At 35.1% G+C, this 20,156-nt stretch overlaps 1 protein-coding gene across 2 annotated transcripts; it reads right to left on the bottom strand.

Moving 5' to 3' along the window:
* Positions 1-3,977: 3,977 nt before the first annotated feature.
* On the bottom strand, positions 3,978-19,702 carry TMEM33 (transmembrane protein 33). Of its 2 annotated transcripts, XM_040238114.1 has the most exons (8): positions 19,485-19,666; positions 19,324-19,396; positions 16,896-16,990; positions 16,185-16,372; positions 12,725-12,792; positions 11,679-11,812; positions 6,911-6,994; positions 4,289-5,656 (listed from the first exon to the last, which is right to left on the bottom strand). In XM_040238114.1, exons 2-8 carry the CDS (start codon positions 19,366-19,368, stop codon positions 5,527-5,529), a joined length of 744 nt encoding a protein of 247 aa, XP_040094048.1. In that variant the 5' UTR covers positions 19,369-19,396; positions 19,485-19,666; the 3' UTR covers positions 4,289-5,526. The 2 variants fall into 2 exon arrangements, with proteins under 2 accessions (XP_040094047.1, XP_040094048.1); XM_040238113.1 differs by having other exon boundaries at positions 3,978-5,656; positions 19,324-19,702.
* Positions 19,703-20,156: the final 454 nt, after the last annotated feature.

Here is a 20,156-nt window from a genome sequence, read left to right as displayed (position 1 = left end):
AGGCCACATTTTTTTTCCTGCTTCATACTAGATCACAAAATTATACCAGTCTTCTCATTTGTGACGAGCTGAAGAAAACAGAAGAGTTCAAATTCACCTTATTCTAACAATAAGGCAAGGAAGCACAATAGAAAACTAAATTCTAATTGTAAATGTTTTTTTGCAACATAACATTTTCAAATCAGCTTAAATCCAGAGAGATTTATTACACAATTTGATTTTTACATCAATAAAATCTTAGATATAACAATACAGATGAAGGAACAACAATTTAATTTGTATTGAAATAAATATGAGATACACAAGGCACATACAGTGGAAAAGGGTCACAATAAATTACAAGTGGAGACATTATTTTGCTCAATCACCAGAGAAAGGCCTTGACACTTCCAATTTCACACCATCAAATTTATCATTCTTGCTGATTTAAGCAGAACACAGAACAAATATGGATCCCAGGGCTTACTTTCACAGGTACCAGCATAGATAATTTACTACAGTGATCCAATTTGGAAATCAGTAGGGACCAGTAAATCACTGCATAAAAGAAAGAGTGAATGAGGTCCTTTTTCCTTAGTGTCAGCAGGCTATGATTATTATGTTTATTAGATTCTCTTGAAAGGACTTCACATTTTCTCAAATATTCAGGAGCAGTATATTTCCCCTCTGAGCCCTATATTAGCATTTATGTGCTTTGGTCTTGAATACACAGTAATGATGAATTTTTCAATTTATTTTATAAATTTATATAGTCTGGATAGTATTGGCCTGAAGAGTATATAACTCCCCAACCTGTATAATATTAGATATTAAAAATGGATTCAAGAGAAGTTACTAAGAAATGCTGACAAACTGTATATACAAATTTAGTTCAATATATCCCATTACATAGAGCACCAGAGCAATGCATTTATTATAATCAAGCAATTTTCTATGACTCTCTAATCTTTGTGGCCCTTTTACATTTGTTCCAATATATACATATCACAAATGTTGCATGCCTAAGACGTTGCCCATTTGGTCTCAACTTACAAATATAAACGTAAGCAAAAATTCATGTCAAAAGCATTTATCTTAAAATTACCAAAAAAAAAAAAAAGTCAAAAGTTTGGAATTTAAACTGTTATGAACCAAGGGAAAAAAAAAGTTAATTCAAAAGTACTGAGCATATATATGTATTTTTAAAAAGTAGCTTCAGAAAACTATGATGGAAAAGTAAAATGATTCTAGGGCCTTTCCTTCTCCTGGAATATAAGGTAATTTTTAGATTCCAGCAAAGATATCTAGCAACAATTTTTTTCTATCATTACCTAAGAAAAATGAACTGTTTTAAACTAAAAAAATACTGTACTTTACCTCTGGTCACATCAAGTCATATTCAATGCAGGTCAGTTTTCCTATTTGCACTGCCCAAGAGAAGAAAGACTACTCTAGAGTTAATCCCTCACACAGATGTGTTCCTTCTAAGAACCCTCCTGAATACCAGCTTAGAAGATACACATGTCACAGAATAACTACCACCAGGAAACTTCCCAAACATTGAGCAGCTTCTTTCTTATCCTTAATACCAGATCCAATTACAACTTTCCACCCAGAGTATTAGAAGAGGACTGCTCATTAAAATAATTTCTGGAAACAACTCCTGGATTTACAAAACATATATGCCTTTGGTATATACTAAATCCATTGAACTATGCTATCATATAGCCTCTCAGAATTCTCTTAATTCTAGAGAAATTTCAGTGAGGTGTTAAATGAAATTAGCTGTCTCTGTAACTCAAACTGAATTTACAAATCTAGGCACCATTCCTAATATCCAAAATTATCGACATGCTTTTGTATTACTGTGAAGTCTTAATTTTAAGAGATGGAACTGGCTGTACCTTGTTTACCTACAAAATGACCGTGAAAAAAATTAAGTACCATTTTCTCTATACCTGAAAATGAAGGTGAAAGAAAAATTTTATAACTGACATGTTTAGGTAAATTAGGCACTTAGGGAAACAAAAACAAAAACAGCAGAGAGATTATGATCTGAGTAATACCACTAACTGTGGCCTACTCTATTTACCTAGGAAGCAGATATTAATAGGGTACTTATTCCAGCTTTTGAACGTTTTTGTATTTAAAAAATGTACTCAAGAGTAAATGCTTATTAAATATTTACTGAATGTTGAATAATTACATATTAAAGAGAATCATGGAATTCAGGTCCTTAGTTTTATGGCTGACTCAGGATTTAGTGGCATTTAACCTTTCAACATGGCATGATAAACAGCTGGGGACTACTTGAGGAAAGAGTGCCACCTACTGCTCATCAGCATAACTGGTTACTTTCTCCCTTGCGGTTTTCACCACAGAATAAAAATCAGCCTCAGTTTGGGTGACAACATTAAGCTAGCAGATCAAAAAGGGCTTTGGGTAGGGGTGGAGAGAAGCTTCAGATCTATGTTAATTAAAACACATTTGTTAGCATTACATAAGGATCTTTACCACAATCCCTCAAAATTAGTTTCATTCATTCTGATCTCAAACTTTATTTAAGAAATTCCCCTTTGGACTGACGTTAAATAGTTAAAATTCATGAGGAATCAACTATACAAAAGGAATACAGAATCTTTGTTAGAATAAAGTAGATTCTGTATGAGGCTTATACCTGTCCAAGAAAGTTTAATATTTAAAAGTGCTAGAACAGCAGCACTATACAACTTCCTAAACAATCAGATAGCCTAGATGTTAAATCAACTGTTTTTAAACACATAAAAATAAATTCAGCTATGCTGTATTAAAAATAAATTCAGCAGCTGTAACCTTCCCTAGTACACTCATTCTATATACTCTATTATAATAATTTTCTTTTTTGTTATACATTTTGCGTTGTGTAAATGACATCCAAGCCATACAATTTTATTTTTTTGGCCTCGCGGCATGTGAGATATTAGTTCCTTGACCAGGGCTTGAACTCACGCACTCTGCACTGGACTGGTGGAGTCTTAACCACTGGATTACCAAGGAAGTTCCTATATTTCTTCAATTTTAACTTGATAGATATAAAGTTACACTGTACTTTCAGATGTCGAATGAGCTGACTGTACATATTCATACTGCAAAATTCCTAACTATAAGTTCATGCAAACTAAACATCTGGCAATGCTCAAATTGTAGGATTTATTTTTTCATGAATTTAGTGAAAGTCTTAGTTGCTCAGTTGTGTCCCACTCTTTGCAACCTCATGGACTGTAACCCACCAGGCCCTTCTGTCCATGAAATATTCCAGGCAAGAACACTGGAGTGGGTTGCCATTTCCTTCTCCAGGGGATCTTCCCGACCCAGGGACTGAACTTGGGGCTCCTGCACTGCAGGCAGATTCGTTACCATCTGAGCCACCAGGGAAGCTTATTTATAAGCCAAATTTTTCTTTAAAAAATATATCAGAAGTATAATCCCATTATATGATAAAAGCTTCAACTTCTGAAGCACAGAAAGTGTTAAATTTTAATAGTGTTAATGTTAAATTCTTTTCGTTAAAACCCACCTAAATTATTTCCTTTAGGAAAATCTTTTTGATCAATAATTTTCAAAATAAAGAAAAAAAAACAAACAGAGGCATACTTAACAGATCATTAAAAGAAACAATCATGCTTAAAAGGGAGCACACAAAAAGAAAATCAATAAATGGAAAAACTGGTGGTGAAATGTAAGTTCCACATCTTAGTAGTTAATAGTATTGTCCCAGGGTTAATTTCTTAGTTCTGATAAATGTTCTATACTTATGGAATCTGTTAATACAAGGGGAAGCTGAGTAAAGGATATACAGAAACTCTATTTTTTACAACTTTTCTACAAATCTAAAATTATCTCAAGATAAAAAAATTGTAGGAAACAAAGAAACTTAGTAACTTAAAAAAAAATGCCTTCAGCTGCCATAATTTCTTGATATAATTCAAATTTTTAAAAACATCATTAGAAATAATATATTGTTTACTTAACATTAAAGTTACTTTATTGCTCTAGAAAATTTAGTTTTTAAAACCATCAGATTACACACATAGTGACAATGAGAGTGCCCTCCAACAATCAACTGTGTATTATGAGGCTTCTCTAACTTTGTATATAATATTACAAAATTACAAAAATAGCTGGTTACAGTTGAGCTATCAAGTAGGTATCACATTTTTATAGACCAAAAAGTTGAATAAAAAGAAAACTGATGTTACTGCTAAGTCACTGAGTATATTTGAGAAATCTAAATTACATGCACATAGAAGAAAACTGGTTACAAAAACCATTACATTACTCTGTATTAACATTTTGCCATGTTTTAAACATTTCCAATCATGCAATAAATAAAGGTCAGAATGAATTTTAAAAAGGAGTTGATGGAAGCTCAACAAATGTGTTTCATATATTAAACAACTCAAATCACAGTTGCATAATACATTCAATTCCTCTAAATTCATCCATGCATTACAAGACTGAAATGCACACTATTTCCCCCACAACTCCTCTGGCCCCATTCCCAATCAATAACCAACACTTATAAACCTTTCTATTTAATCTGTTAAATGAAATTTGATAGGTAAGTGTGTATGATCTTCATTATTATTTCAGAACAGATACAGAGTTCAGTCACAGCTCAATCTTCACTTACATTCCTTTCAAAGGGCACCTGAACTGGTGCAACTGTCTATGAAAATTCAAGCCTAAGAAACTGAGAAAACTGGCAGTCAAGAATCCGATCTAAGTAATTGTATCCACAATCCTAAAAGAAGGATTTACTATTTGAGAAATGTTACTCAACCTGTCTCTGAGAGGAAAACTGTATGACTACTGCTCGCTGATGTAAAATGCTTAGGTGACCACAAGTATTTACCCAGTTGGTTAACAACCTTTCAGCTGGGCCTGTAAGAAAAAAATACCCAAAGCCACAGAAGTAAATATGAAAATAAAATTTTGGAAGGTCATAGTATAAGATACATAAAGAAATCCAAAATAAATCTGTCCTAATGAAGCAGTATAAACTCTACATAAAAGCACTTTGAAATTAAATACAGGAGGAGGGAGGTGTTTTGTTACAACCATCAACCAAAATTACTGAATGGCAAAAGAATACTGTCTCAAAGTATACTGAATTTACATGTTAATATTATCATAATGAACTCATGCCAGATGTAAATTCAGGTTACCAATTAGATGAAAACAAACTTTAGAGCTATTTTTACCAGACAAATAAATGTACTTCATGATAAAGGCAGCACAGCAGCATCTAAAGAATTCTTGATACATTTATCACAAGATTCAAACTTCCTTAACTATTAACAACGCATCACAAGAAAGTTTCTCAGAAAGTATTTGAAAGGCTTGATTTAACATGCCAGGAAAATGATTACTTTTGAGAAGCATTTTATGTAAATTATGTAAATTGCATTGAGGTCAGTTTTACACCTGGAATTATCCATCCCTAGCAGAAGTACCAGCAGCTAACAATGCTTATTTGTATTATATATAACTTAGCTGGAAGTTACACTAGGCAACTGTTGGTGCCAGTCTGCTTATAAAGGCAATACTCTGGAGACAAAGTCTTCTCACAAACAGTGGGCAAGCAGGTTTCATTATAAGATGTTCAACAACAATCCTCAGTTCATTAAACAAGGTCCTGCAACATAAAATATGTTTTCTTTCAGAAAGTCAATGAAAAAGCAATGTGATTCAAGAGTAAATGCTGATAACGACTTTCCACTAAAGAATCTGAAAGAAGTAATAACCAGGATGTACTGCAGGCAACATACAGAATTAAAATTCCCCAAATCAACACCTGTGTCCTTTTTTGGGGAAAATACTCATTTAATAAATGCATTTAATAAATGGCTCTCTAAGGGCTGAGATTAGGGATGATTTGTATTTCCTTCACAGTTGAGTCACATTATCTTCACATCTGACTTACGCAAATTCGACTAGGTCTAAAAAAAGAGAGCAAGAATGTGAAAGTTATCTAATATGAGCTACCCCTCCTAACATTTCCTTAAAAGAACATACTGCCTCTTAGAGCCTTCCTCATCTGAAAAATGGGAATATGTACTTATTGGAGTCACAGGGAAGTTTCAATGAGGCAACACAGAAAATGATCAATAAATGCTGCTGTCATTTAGTTGCTGAGTCGTGTTAAGACTCTGTGACCCCACGGACTGTAGCCCACCATCATTCCTCTACATTTAAAAAGTACTAAGTTCCAAACTTCTTACCCTGAGGCTCAAGAAGTTTTACGACATGGTTCCAATATACCTTTAAATCTCTGCTCTAACCACTCACCACTCAGAATTTCCCTTCCAGTCAAACAGGCCTCCATATGTGCCCCTTAAACTGTGTTTATTTATCTTATTGCTCTGAACTTGTGCTCCTACTGTTTTCCTACCTAAAATGCTTTTCCTCGTTCTCACTGTCTACTGCAAGTCTTTAATCCTTCCAGAACAAATTAAAATATTTTGTGAAACTTTCCTGGGCTCTTCTCTCTTCTGGCTTAATGATCTCTCCCCTCTTGCGGACTATAGTACTGATACAATAAACATGAAATTCATCACAGGTTGACATGTGAATACCACATCCTGCACTACTGTTTCCTTCCTTATTTGCGATGTGTTTCCTCAACTAGGACAGTACCAGGAGAGGGAGACTTTTGTCCTACACAGTTTTAAATTCCTTACACTTTAGCACTGTTTTAGATGTGGTCAAGAAAACTTCAGTCTTAATGTCTGAAAAGCAAGCACCTCATCAATCCTAGAACTTAGATTTGCAAAACACTGCTTGCTTCTAAATTCTAACATAAAAGTTAAACAAGTCTTAAAAGTTACAAATGGTATATTTCACAATACTATTAATAAATAAAATAGATTTAAACTAATCACAAGCTTACCGACAATATGGATTTCTTCGAGAGGAGTATCGAAGAGTAAGGAATCTATAGTATATAAAAGGCTGGAACAAACTTCCTTGACCACTGAAATAAATAAATACAAGGGAAATAAATACACATTATCAATTCATACATATACTCAACATTTAAAGGCATCTTAACTGGACAATGTCTGTGTTTACATTCATCAAATGATCATAATATCTATCATATCTAAGTCCAAGTTGTTCATGTAGGTATTGTTAAATTTTTTAAAGCTACTAAATAAATCAGAAAATGTTATATAAATGCTTCAACAACTGCCACTAATAATTGGTAATCAAGTTTTAAAACTTTTTATAAAATATTTAGAACGAAAAGTTTATTTGGTATAAACAAATAAGAAAATTAATAAAACCATATAGGCTCACTAGTAAATGTGAGTATTGGCTAAACATAGCCTATATTATTTATTTTTCTTGGTTAAACTGACAATCGTAATACCCCAAGAGTCATATACATGTTTCTGAAATTCTAAGTTTGTAATCCTTTCCTAGGAAAAACTATCTTAAGATGTTCACTAAAACAACCACAAATAAAACACAGCAACAAACTAACGGTCTCCAGGCAAGAATACTGGAGTGGGTAGCCTTCTCCAGGGGATCTTCTCCACCCAGGGACTGAACCTCGGTCTCTTGAATTGCAGGCAGATTCTTTACCATCTGAACCACCAGGGAAGCCCAGTTGGGTAGCAGGGCTAAGTAAATGATATGTATATTTGATGGATTCAGTAGGCAATTACTTAAAATCTTGACTACTGAAAACTACACAGGAACTCTGAACAAAGCAGGATATAAAGCTATACATATTATTACAACTATATTTTAAAAATCTGAGGTAGAATAAACGCATCAAGATCCTAAATGTGATTTTTTAGGTTAAATTTTTTTAGCCTCCCCACTCACCCTTGGCAGACCCACACAGCTTGCAGGATCTTAGTTCCCTGAGTAGGGATCAAATCCCAGCCCCCTGCAGTAAAAGCACAGAGTCCTAACCACTGGACTGCCAGGCAATTCTCCTTTTTAGCCTCTCTGCACCCCCAACTGTATTACTTTCATAATAAAAATTTACATGATTACAAATTTATAACTAAATATATCTACTTTCTCCAATAAATCATGTGATAAAAGTTTAACTCTGTAAATTGAAAAATAGAGGCATTACAGAACACATTAAGTAGAAAAGAATATCCAATGAAACACAAATTTTCCATCATCCAAGTTAGTTTCTTAATCAAAGTTATAGCAGTCTCTAATATAGCCTTCCAGAAATTTACATAAACAAGTGTATATAATGGCTAAAATGCAGTGCTCACTCTGTAATGCACTGAACTCAGTTAACTCTAGGAAGGAAGTGGTATTATCATTCCTGTTTTAAAGATGAAGAACCCTGTGGATGTAGCTAGAGTCTGTCATACAGAGGGAATAAGTCAGAAAGAGAAAAATAAATATCATACATGAACGCATATATATGGAACCTAGAAAAGGTACTGATGAACGTACTTGCAGGGCAGGAGCAGAGATGCAGACGTAGAGAAGGCAGAGAAGGGACGTGTGAACACAGGGTGGGAAGAAGAGGGTAGAACACACTGAAAGCAGCACTGACATATATGCATCACCATGTGCAAAACAGACAGCTAGTGGGAAGCTGCCGTGGAGCACAGGAGCTCAGCTCAGTGCTCTGCGATGACCTGGAGGGGTGGGATGGGGCAGCCGGAGGAAGGGTCAACAGGGAGAGGACATACGCACACATAACTGATTCAGGACGTTGTACAGCAGAAACGAACACAACGTTATAAAACAACTATACTCCAAAACACAAAAGAGATGAAACAGAAAGAAACATATATGCCTTTAAACACGCACACCTCAAATATAAATGGGGAATACCCTACACAGTTCTCAACTAACTTTAAATGTATTGTATCTTAGCAATCATCCCCTATCACAACACACAAATTATCTTATTCTTTTTACAACATGAAATATTCCATTTTATGCATGTACTAACATGCTCTCTACTGATGAACAAACCCAAAATGATCATCCTTTTTTTTATCTGTCTTTGCACATGTATGTGTATTATGTAAGATAAACTAACTCACAGACTCCATGTATAAGATAAACTCAAAAACTGTTCACTTCTAAATATAGTTTTATGCATTACTGCTACAACTTTAACTTAATAACAAGGCCTTCTAATATTAGACTGTGCTTCTACCATGAAAGGTAGCATTTAAGGAATAATGACTTGAAATGTTTAACTTTTTAATCTGTGTTAAAGTCAAGTGACAAACTCGAACCATTAATAGCTTCTCTTATAAGGGAATTGAATAATACTTTATTACTTAGTCTTACTTTTTAAAAATAACATGATTCTTCTATTTAAATATTTTGGTAAATTCTCATCTCCTTTATAATAATCTTAATTAAGATCAATTTGTACATTGTAAGTGTTTAAATAAAAGACTAAATACCACAACTGACTTAATATACCAATATAGTAAATGCTTGGTATGCCAACAAAAAATTCACTACAGTTCCAATAATGAGGTTTTTTGTTTAAATGTGCTTGGTGTCTCAGCATTTCATTGTAATTCTCTTCAGCTTACTTAAAAAGAGAACAAACTGTTCTGTTTATTAACCTGAATAGACACCAATTATCTCCACATATAGAGTTAGTTTTGGTAGCTACATTTTAACTTTCACTCAGGTACATAAAGCAAATCACAGAATTTGGGGATACCCAAGACCAGGCGACCCAAGAAACAGAAAAATGAGCAAGAAAGTAAGAGGGTAAAAAGTTCCTTTCATCAATTAAAATGTTTAAGTGTATGATGAGGATCACAAAAAAGATGAACTAACTTCTAGGGTGAAAATTCCAGAGGTGAATAATAGACAAATACAGTTCCATCAAATTCTATATTTAATATTCATGGAACGTTACAATTGGAAGGATTTTTGGAAGTTACTAATTTCAACTACTATTAGTTTTTTAAATGTACAAAAACAAGGCCCAGAAGGCCTAGTTAACTGTCAACTCATCCAGAATCCAGCTCCCTGACACCCGGTAAGAAGTTTTTCCATTGTACCATTCTAGGACCCTATTTAAATTATATTATCTAGTTTGGAACCCCACAGCTTAACAACATGTGGTGATTCTGGAATTTTCAGAGGAAAATATTATTTACAACAATGGTACAGATGTATTTATGAGGAAATCTAAAAAACTCTCTTACCAGCTTAAAAACACTGCTAAGGAAAGGAGTAACTGTTGTTATATAAAAACCTCACTAGTTAATCAAGTCAATGAACATTAAAATGAAATATTTCACAGATAAAAATGTTTGTTACAAACTAATGAGATTATGGAAAATAGGTAACAGATCTATTAGAGGGCAATTTGGTACATGGTCTATTAAATATAAAATATAACCAGCTTAGACTCAGTAAAAGTATATATGGATTCACACAAAAGTATAAGCAGACAGGTTAAAAAAAATGTTTATTGCAGCAACATATGGAAAAGTAAAAATCTGAAAACAAATGGCCATTAATAAAATGTAGCATAATAATATGATGGAACACTATGCAGCCATTAAACAAAACAAACCAGAACTGTGAATGTCAATATAAACAGGTCACAAAAACATACTGTATGAGTGAAAGAAGCAAGGTGCACACAACTGATGCCTGTGATGTACAATAAAAACTAAACAAAGCCCCACACCCATAAAATAATGATACACATTTCCTATCTGTGTAAGTACTTTAAAATAACTACATATATGTACTCATATCAAATTCCTTATCTCTGGGAAGGAGAGGACAGAATTGCAACTAGCATTCATAGTTAAATGATATTTTAGTTTTTTATCTGTAATGTCCTATTACCTGAGAAACTGAAAATTGAAAAAGCAATAATCTGGGAAGAAATGTAGTTTTATTTAGCTATTTTCCTTTACATATTTTTACATTTTTTAAAATTTATTTTTTAATTGGAGTATAACTGCTTAACAATGTTGTGTTAAGTTTCTGCTGTACAACATGAATCAGCCTTGCCCTCTTGAGAGAAATGTAGTTTTATAACTTAAATGCAAGAATTCAGAGACTGAGGTCAATACTATCCTAATGTTCTATTTTCAAAAAGAAGGTTTTCTTTACTTACGCATTCTTCTCATAACTAACAAACAAAATAAGGAGGTGGCAGTAGACAACTACCAATACCAGACCTTAACTTTTCAGATTTTTCTCCAGTATGGGAAAAATAATCTCAGTAATGTTACAATGGACTAAATTAGCCTTTCTAAGACTCTTTCAAAAGTAGTTATTTGGAAAATAATTTTCAAAATGTTAAATAACTCATACTATATACGGAGAAGGCAATGGCACCCCACTCCAGTACTCTTGCCTGGAAAATCCCAGGACCGGGGAGCCTGGTGGGCTGCCGTCTATGGGGGTTGCACAGAGTCAGACACGACTGAAGCGACGCAGCAGCAGCAGGAAATAATAAAGAAGACAAATTCCTAGGTTTACTATAGTCAACTACAGTAGTAGTGCTATTGCAGTAGTTCTCTACTATCACATGAGAAGATGATTGCTAAGATCCATCAAACTCTACACACCAGTATTTACTTCAACAGATTTAAGCAGCCTAAAACTTGAGTTGATACATTTATTATATTCACTTAGACATCAGCCTCCTAAAATAAATGTATTTTTATTCTTACCTGAAAAGCATAAAAACTGTAGCAGGCATCAAGAATATTTCATTACAAGCAATGAACTTCAGAATATTCTGTTGATTAGTGCTTAATTTATCCAAGAGAGATCTCAGCAGAGGTAAACTATTTGAACCCTTTGCCTTAAAATGTAAGAAAATAAATATCAGAAGTCATGAAAGCATTTTCGATCAATCAATTATTTTCTTTCCTTAGATAAATGGCATATCTAACATGTAATACAATCAAAAGACAATTATTTGAAAATGATGATATGAAAAATTACAAACTATACTTTTAGGGACAAAAGTTAACATATTTTCCTGCTTTACTGTATTTTCTATATTTGGAGAATTAAATAGAGAACTTTAATAAAAGCCCTTTTCATTCATTGATGCTTTGTTTTCCTTAAGAAAGATTAGATTATTCCACTAAAAGTGGTGGTGATTTCTCTCAACCGTAACAAAATCTGGCTATGCAGAAATAGAAAGTATCTGAGATTCCTTAGTTAATTAAAGATAGAAATCACAAAGTTCAGTTACTGCTGTAACCCTAGAACTATGGAGATAGAGAAAAAGGCCAACACAAGGCAAATTTTTGGGTATTTTAATTTAAACTTCAGTGCATGTGCAGTCAATCTGCCTGGCACATGGAGGTTATTAGACTAAATGTTCCGACTCAGGAATAAGAAAATGTTTTAGAAACGCAGTAGTTTTGAACATCAGTGTAAAGAAATTCAGTACACTCTACTCATCTAGTATGTTAAAATCACTGACAGAACAAGACTTCTGACAACTTATCTAATGTATTTCAAACTTCTGAAACTCCTCCAGGAACGGGGCAGTGATTTTAACTATAATCCATTATGACAAAATGTACTATTTTATTGAAACAATAAAAAAATTCCAAAATTTTCAAATCACTAATTTAGAGCAGGTTTGTAAGGAACATAGGAACTTTCTGAGACACACACCCAAATGTCTTGGAACTCAAATTTGTGTCAACTACCTGTAAATCCGGGAGTCAAAAGACAAGGCCAACATTGTTTTACTTACATCAAGGATCTTTTTTGTGTATGTGGCAGCATGAAGCAAAGAAAATAACAAGACTGGGAAAATACTCACTGAAGAAAATAATTAAGGAAAACATTACAAATTCATCAAGTACTCTGCACAACAGGGTATGTATTATGTTCAAGTATACAGATCTGAAATGGCATCTGCTAAAATGAGTTCAGTGATGGCTTCTGTTTTACTGATACTTCATAAAATGAAGTGTTTTTTTTTAATCTGTAAACATTTTTTTTAAACCCACAGTTCTTTTTATGAAGTGAAAAAAATTTCCCCTATTTCTAGTATATAACATATTGTGAACATTTGCTAAATTAAATTAAAATCTAGACCACCTCAAAGTGATAAGTAATATGGCTTTTAACCCCACAATGGTCATTCTGGATGGAATACCTTAGCCATCAAATACCAACACAGTCTCTGTACTTTCAACAACTTAAGAAAGAGTATAGGGTAATGGTTTAAAAAGCAGTTCCCAAATTTTCCTCAACTATAGATCTTTAATTCATTTTTCCTACAAGGACTTCATTATTTTGAGATATGGTTCCAATTAAGCTTTTATAGTCAAGCTTTCATGGTTAAGGTATTCTCAATCTGTAGAAATAAAAAAGACATTGTATACCTGGTTTGTATATATACTCCATTGAGAGTTTCATCAGTTTTAATTACAGACATGAGCAAAGGATCCTTATTTTAAGTTTCATTATTTGGCTTTTTGTGATAGATAATATATACAATTTTCTTTTAGCTTTTTAAAAAAATGGAAATTGCTCAAAATACTCTATTTATCCCAACTTCTGCTAGGTTGATAACAAAAAACCCCTACTTGTCCAAGTTATTTGCATGAAATGCTATAGACTGTTAATCATAAATGGCAAAACACTTGTCCTCAATAGCAATTTCTAAAAAATAATCCATGATATTTTTCTACACCAACTGGAAGCTTGGTTTGAGGGAAATGATGACCACTATGACACAATCTGAGTATCAAATTCATTATAACCATAACTCATCATTTAGGACCCAAAGGTTCCTAAGTTTCCACTGGCAAGTAAAACACTGACCCACAGCCAAGTGTTGTAAGAATTCTAACACTCTAACATAAAAGTTCTCTGATTAATATCCTGACCAAACCTTCCCTATCACTTATAAGAATTAAATAAAATGCCAATTTCCTGAGAAGAAATCACACATACATAAAAATAGCTTTACACTTTTAACAGAATCCTGAATTCAGAGTCAAGATATCTGGGTCTCATTCTTGGCTCTGACACTAACTTCAATTCCCTAGGCCAAGTTCCATCTTCTGTCGTACGAATTTGCAGTGACCAAAGCTAGGGGTTTCTAATATGTCCTATCTCTAACATTCTGTAGTTCAGAAATCCTTGATAAGAGACTCATAATTTTAGCATTCATTGTTAAACTATTTAGAAAATTCAAGGGACAAAGAGTGTATAACAGAAATAGGACAATATATCATCTTTCTAAGAGCAAAGATCAGAACATGACTTTGGGCTCACTTTTACTAATGTAATACCTAACTACTTTAGGAATCAGATTAGTATTTCTTGTCAATTAATAGCTTATGTTATTCCCACTACATACTCCCCTCCCAGTAAGAATTAAAGAACATTAAATCCTTAATCTTCAACATTCCCTAGAGATGGCATAGCAAATACTAGACAGAAAAGACAGAGAGGTTGTCTTCACTGTCATTGAGTCATTTGGCAGCATCTCAGGATTCACTCAATATAACTGTCCCAGAGGTCATAACTGATGTGTTCAATTTGCTCTACATTAGTATCTAGAAAACAGTTTCTACCATTTCTGTTTTTCTCTTCAAGGAAATTTTAAGCTACTAAGGGCAGAAACAAGAATCTCTATACAATTTCCCATTATATCTCAGAAAAGCAAGAATTTTAATATTGCTGATTGTAAAGAACCTCAATGAATGTGGCTGATAAAAACAGGTCAATCCAATGATATGTCAACAAACGTGCTAATCGCTTACAGCTGCAGTACAAGGATTATCTAGCAAGTTTTACCTACACTACTATTCACTTGCCAATGTGCTATCAGGCAGGTTATTTTAAACTCCTTGAGCCTCAGTATACTTCTCAATAATACAATGCTCATAACAATTTTCTTTAGAATGTTGCAAGGATTAAATACGTCAAGTTCATACATACTGTCAAAACAAGTGCTCAAAAAAATTTTCCTTCCATTCTCTTTTCCTTAAGACTTGTGGTAGAGACATATTTTATTGTGCTTTCCATTATGTACAGCTGTATCAAAAATATTCAAGAACACTTAAGGGCAACACTTCTTAAAGTACAGAATATTTTCCTGAGGGATGATTCAAGGGGAGCTGGGTAGCTGGGTGGACAACCGATTAAAATGATTAAGTTTAGCAAAGACTGGTAACTCTTAGTCTCACGATGCATATTACCATATCAAAGGTCCCACAGGAAAGAATCTGTTTAGCAATGTTAAATCTATTGCTTCCCAAATATCAAACTGCAGAATCTCTTCCCCTCCATTTAAAAAATACCTATTATCCCACAACATATTTCTGAAATGTATAAACTTACAAATTCCAAAAATCCATGGGTCTGTCCTTATTTTCTACTTTGTGTTGTGCTGTGCTTAGTGGCTCAGTTGTGTCTGACTCTTTTCGACCCCATGGACTACAGCCTGCTAGGCTTCTCTGTCCATGGGGATTCTCCAGGCAAGAATACTGGAGTGGGTTGCTATGTCATCCTCCAGGGGATCTCCCCAACCCAGGGATCAAACTCAGGTCCCCTGCATTTACCATCTGAGCCACCAGGGAAGCCCAAGAATACTGAAGTGGGTAGCCTGTCCCTTCTCCAGAGGATCTTTCCAACCCAGGAATTTAACCAGCATCTCTTGCATTTCAGGCTATTCAAAGCAAATACTAATTTCTTTTTACTTTATTAATTACCTCATTCTCAGATTAAATATAAGTTATTTCTTGATTAATTTCCTTTTGTTTCTAGCTTACTGAAAGTTAAAAAACAGAGCTAAGGATTTCTCTTTTCTTAAAGCAAGACATCTGGGTATCTTCCCAAAGAAGGTGTGAATTAAATGAAAGAAACTCACATATTAAAATATAAGTCCTCCATGGGCTTGTGCTTTGAATCTGAATTTTGCAGTATCCATTGCTAACAGAGAAGTTTATAACATCAAATATAAAAAGTTTAAAATTCCCAATCACCTCTTCAAAATTTGGACTTCACATTTTAGAGTCAGAAACTCTTACACTTAACTTAACTGCTTTCAAATGAAGTGCCAACAAACTAACCAACCCAGGCTTCATGGAACACCCTCATTGCCGAATCCTTCCAGTAGCAAAAAAAAAAAAATCACAAGTGATCTCCCTACATTCAGTAGGCAATTTCACTGTCAAAACAGTAAAAAAGGATACTTGTAACAGGGTAGGAATTGACAAAGATGAGTGAATACAACAGGTAGTGGCAGCTGTCCTCTAACAAAGCCTGGGCCAGGAATGCTCTGCTTAACTGGAAGTGTGGTAATCTTTGGTGCAGCCTCAGAGCACTAGTGAGAGCATTTGCCAGCAGAGCACGTTGGTAAAAGCTTGCCGCTTCATGCAACCTGCGAATTACAGTGGAGAGATCATCAGGAGACGTAAACAGCTACCATACCTCTTCCTCCTTTGTGAATTGCATCATAATTGCACAACACCTAATACCTAAATCTATTACTTAAGAATAGAAAAAAAAAATTATGTGACTCTACTGAAGCTTTTTAGAAGCATCATTTTATATATATATACCCAACTGAATGTTTATCTCTATTGAAGTATTATTGATGTACAATATCCAACTGAATTTTCGAAAGCAGCCATTCTTCCTCTTAAACACTCAAAAAGGTGAAAAAACAGGAACTCATCCCCACATTCATTTCCTCTCAGATTTTCAATGTGATGTTACTTTTCACAAAGCACATAATGTAAAATATACCTCCAGTTGGTACTATTACTAGAATATTAGTACCTTTAAGAATGAGACATGTGTTTTATTATTTATCAAACCCCTGGGTGTTTAACAAAGTGTGACATCTAAAAAGGTATTCCAGAAAAAAATGACTGAACAGCAGAAACACGTATAATACATACCCAAGAAGAGGCAGAACAAACAAAGCAGAGCAGTAAACTGTGAATAAGCGAGAAAGCCACATTGCTGTGTCCAGTTTATTGGCCATCATGAATTGCTGAATTTAAAAAGAAAAATACTGTAGTTAAATTAAGCTTGCAAATTATGTTTTAAAGGATGACTATTTTGCAATTTTATTCCTATTCAAAATGTCGCAACGCTCCTGTACCAACTGGTTTTTTTAGGTATAACTCTTAGGGCAACTGTTTCTTCATTAGTGAGTTTCTTCCTTCTCCTGAAAGCTCCCTGACAAGTCTTTCACAGATTTCTGTGGCCCTAGACTAAACATGCACATATCACTTTCTTCTCCACTTTTTCCTCATTCTATCTTTCCTATTTGCTGCATTTTGCTAAAAGATATGTCCATCACACTAATTCAATAACTTAAAATTGATTTTCTCAAACTGTATTTCATATTCAAATTCTAAAGTGGCTTTTACATTTTTGGATAGTATCTACATAAACAATTTTTACATCAAGACCCAACATAAACATGTGAGTATGTAAAATAAAACAAATTTCACAAAAGCAATACTTACTTTTACTATGTGTGATGGATTCTGCTATTCTGCATTCTATTTAATGTTTTAGAAACAATGTTTACACAAAAAGGATTTCAAACCTAACAGGTTTTAACCTGGAGTCTCAAACACTGCTGGAAGCAATCTAACTTTAATTCTCTTTCGAAGAAGATACAAAAAACTTTGGGGAAAGAAACCCAAGCCTATTTTAAAATTCAAGGATGTTTTTAATTTTACTGCAGGCTTTCTAACAGTATGCAGGTAGTTTCAGATACATGCCTCAGGGTTTATTCTATCCAAACCTACTACATGTTACTCTGGTAAATTTAAATGTTCACCAGTAAGTCAAGTGGAAGGATGAATCCAGCTTACAGTGCTCAGTTTCTCTACAAATATTCAGACTGTACACAATTGTCTGAAATTTAATTTTAGAACATTAGAAAAAAATCTGTTTACAGTATTCATTTTGTGATAAATCATTGAATTTTGCATTTCACCTCATACTCTTTTATGCATGTGCATTTTTTAACTACATAGTTTAAAAAAAGATCTAAGAAAATGTATTGGTTTACATTTTAAGAGTGAACTGACTGACCACAACAAATAATTCAGGCAAAAAATATCAATGGATCTTTGGGTGAAAAAAATATTGAGGTGAAAAATTATTCACATAATCTTAAAGTATCATGACACAGAATACTCTTTATTCACAAAGAAAGGAAGTTATCTTTACCATAGAGAATCTGGTGGACACCACCAAAGCCAAATGACCAAACTCCAGTGATGGGATAAATCAACGTAACATGCTTCCTGATATATATAAAATGCCCTGAGAAGAACGAAATCTCTCTTATTTAATATTCCTACCAAGCATTTAACCTGAATCTAGTCAAGGGGTGGGTACAAAAAATTAGACAATTCCAATTTAAGGAGCATTCTGCAAAACAACAGGTCTGGACTCTGGTAAGACAAAAATGGGAAGAGAAGAACAAGGGAATTATTCCAGACTGAAAGGGACCAAAGGTCAGTAAACACCCTGCAAGCTTTTTGATTGAGTTTGGATAAGAAGAAAGCAATTTAAAAGACAATTGAGGGAATTAAATATGAATTGTATATTAGGTGGTAACAAGTAGCAACGTTAAATTTGCAAAATGAACTACACAAATTTTTGAGGTAACTGCATTGTGGTCTGTACAAAAATATTCTACATAAGTACTACATTATGGGTTAATTATAATGACGCATGTAACTCTGAAATGGTTCAGCAAAATAAAAAAGGTGTGCACAAAGAGAGATGCTGTACATTTTTTTTTAAGTGACTGGCTCAATTCACGTACAATTTTGCTTCTGGTACCAAAAAAAAAAAAAAAGACAGTAAGCAGCAGATATGCATCCTAGAAATAAAAGTTTACATAAACTTAATATTTCTCTTCGTAAAATAACGAAGGAGGAAAAGAGAAAAAACCGCTCTCCTTTTGCTTAAAAAGCGGCAGACCCGTTCTCTGCCAGCACGCGTGTGCGTAATGAGGCGTGTGTCACAGCACAATCTCAGGTCGCATCTTCAACCGTGGGACCTAGGACAGAGACCGAAGGGTGGGAAGAGACGAAAAGGCCCTCTGTCCTCGGCATTCAGGCGGGCATACAAGTGAGGGCCACTGCTGGAGGCCCGCCTGTTGTCGCTGCCGAAATCAGAAACTTTAGCTCTGTCTAATGTCTTAGCTCACCATCGGCTCTCTCCCCACCCCCACCCCTATCACTAATCTCAGGCCCAAGAACAATAAGCCGGTGGAACGCTTGGGACCCGACTTTCAACAGTCCCAGCTCCTTCCTAACTTGCAATCAAGCCAAACGATCCTGTCCGCTCACTTACCACTGCGCCCGCCCCTTGGGGGCCGTTGGGGGCCGTATCCGCCATGGGGGCGCTCACACTAGCGTCTGAGACGCTGCAATCGGGAAGGGAAAAAGGAAGGTCAGCGCCGGGGCCGCAACTCCGGGAACCGGCTTCCCTGTTCTCTGCGGGAGCGTCCGAACCTTCACAGAGCAAAGGTCTCGCCGCTTCAGTGCAGCGGACTGTCCCAAGGGCACCCGCAACGGCCGGAAAATACCCGCTTGGCACCGCCAAGAGCAAAGCTGGGTTTCCAGAAAGACCGAGACGAAGGCGGAGCTTCGGAACAGGGCCCAGCCGGGCCAACCTAACGCCACCGGCTCCAGGTTATTGCCGAACCCGGAAGTGCTCGCTTTGCTTCCGTGGGGAAGAGGCGGTGACCCAGAGGGGACAGTGGAGCGGTGCCCTGAGGCATGACGGGAACTGTCGTTTTTCTTGCTTTGGCTTCCCGTTTCGTGCACGCCCATTGCTCTGTAAGCTAAGAAGCCGGGCAGCCGAAGCAGCTTTTGCCTCATCGTCCTCTCAGAGCTGGTCCACTCTACCCGTGGCCAAACCACAAAGGCTCTCTATTCCCTGAAGAAGCCTCGGAAATGTTTTCTTTGCCGTTTTCTTTCAGAGGCCCACCAAGCTCTTTGATGCTACCTCTAAAATTAGTTATTTCAACAAGCACTTAATGAGAGCTGCTATGTGACAAGCTCTGTACTTGGCAAGGAATATTTCAGAGATGGTTATGACACAGGCTGCGGGAGAGATAGGAGAAACGGCAGTCATAGCCCAGTGCTTCTGTAATGTGTGCAGCTGCTGCTGCTGCTAAGTCA

The sequence above is a fragment of the Oryx dammah genome, unplaced genomic scaffold (genome assembly GCF_014754425.2).
Source record: "Oryx dammah isolate SB20612 unplaced genomic scaffold, SCBI_Odam_1.1 HiC_scaffold_3, whole genome shotgun sequence".
NCBI lineage: Eukaryota > Metazoa > Chordata > Mammalia > Artiodactyla > Bovidae > Oryx > Oryx dammah.
Note: the sequence above shows the minus strand (reverse complement) of the source record. Positions and strands in the feature narration are given on the sequence as shown.

Coding starts and splice junctions, on each gene's coding strand:
- TMEM33 (XM_040238113.1), bottom strand. CDS start 19,368: ATGGCGGATACGGCCCCCAACGGCCCCCAAGGGGCGGGCGCAGTG. Junction 11,813..12,724: donor ACACAAAAAAGATCCTTGAT/GTAAGTAAAACA, acceptor TTACATTTTAAG/GCAAAGGGTTCAAATAGTTT. Junction 5,657..6,910: donor CGAAGAAATCCATATTGTCG/GTAAGCTTGTGA, acceptor TTTATGTTGCAG/GACCTTGTTTAATGAACTGA.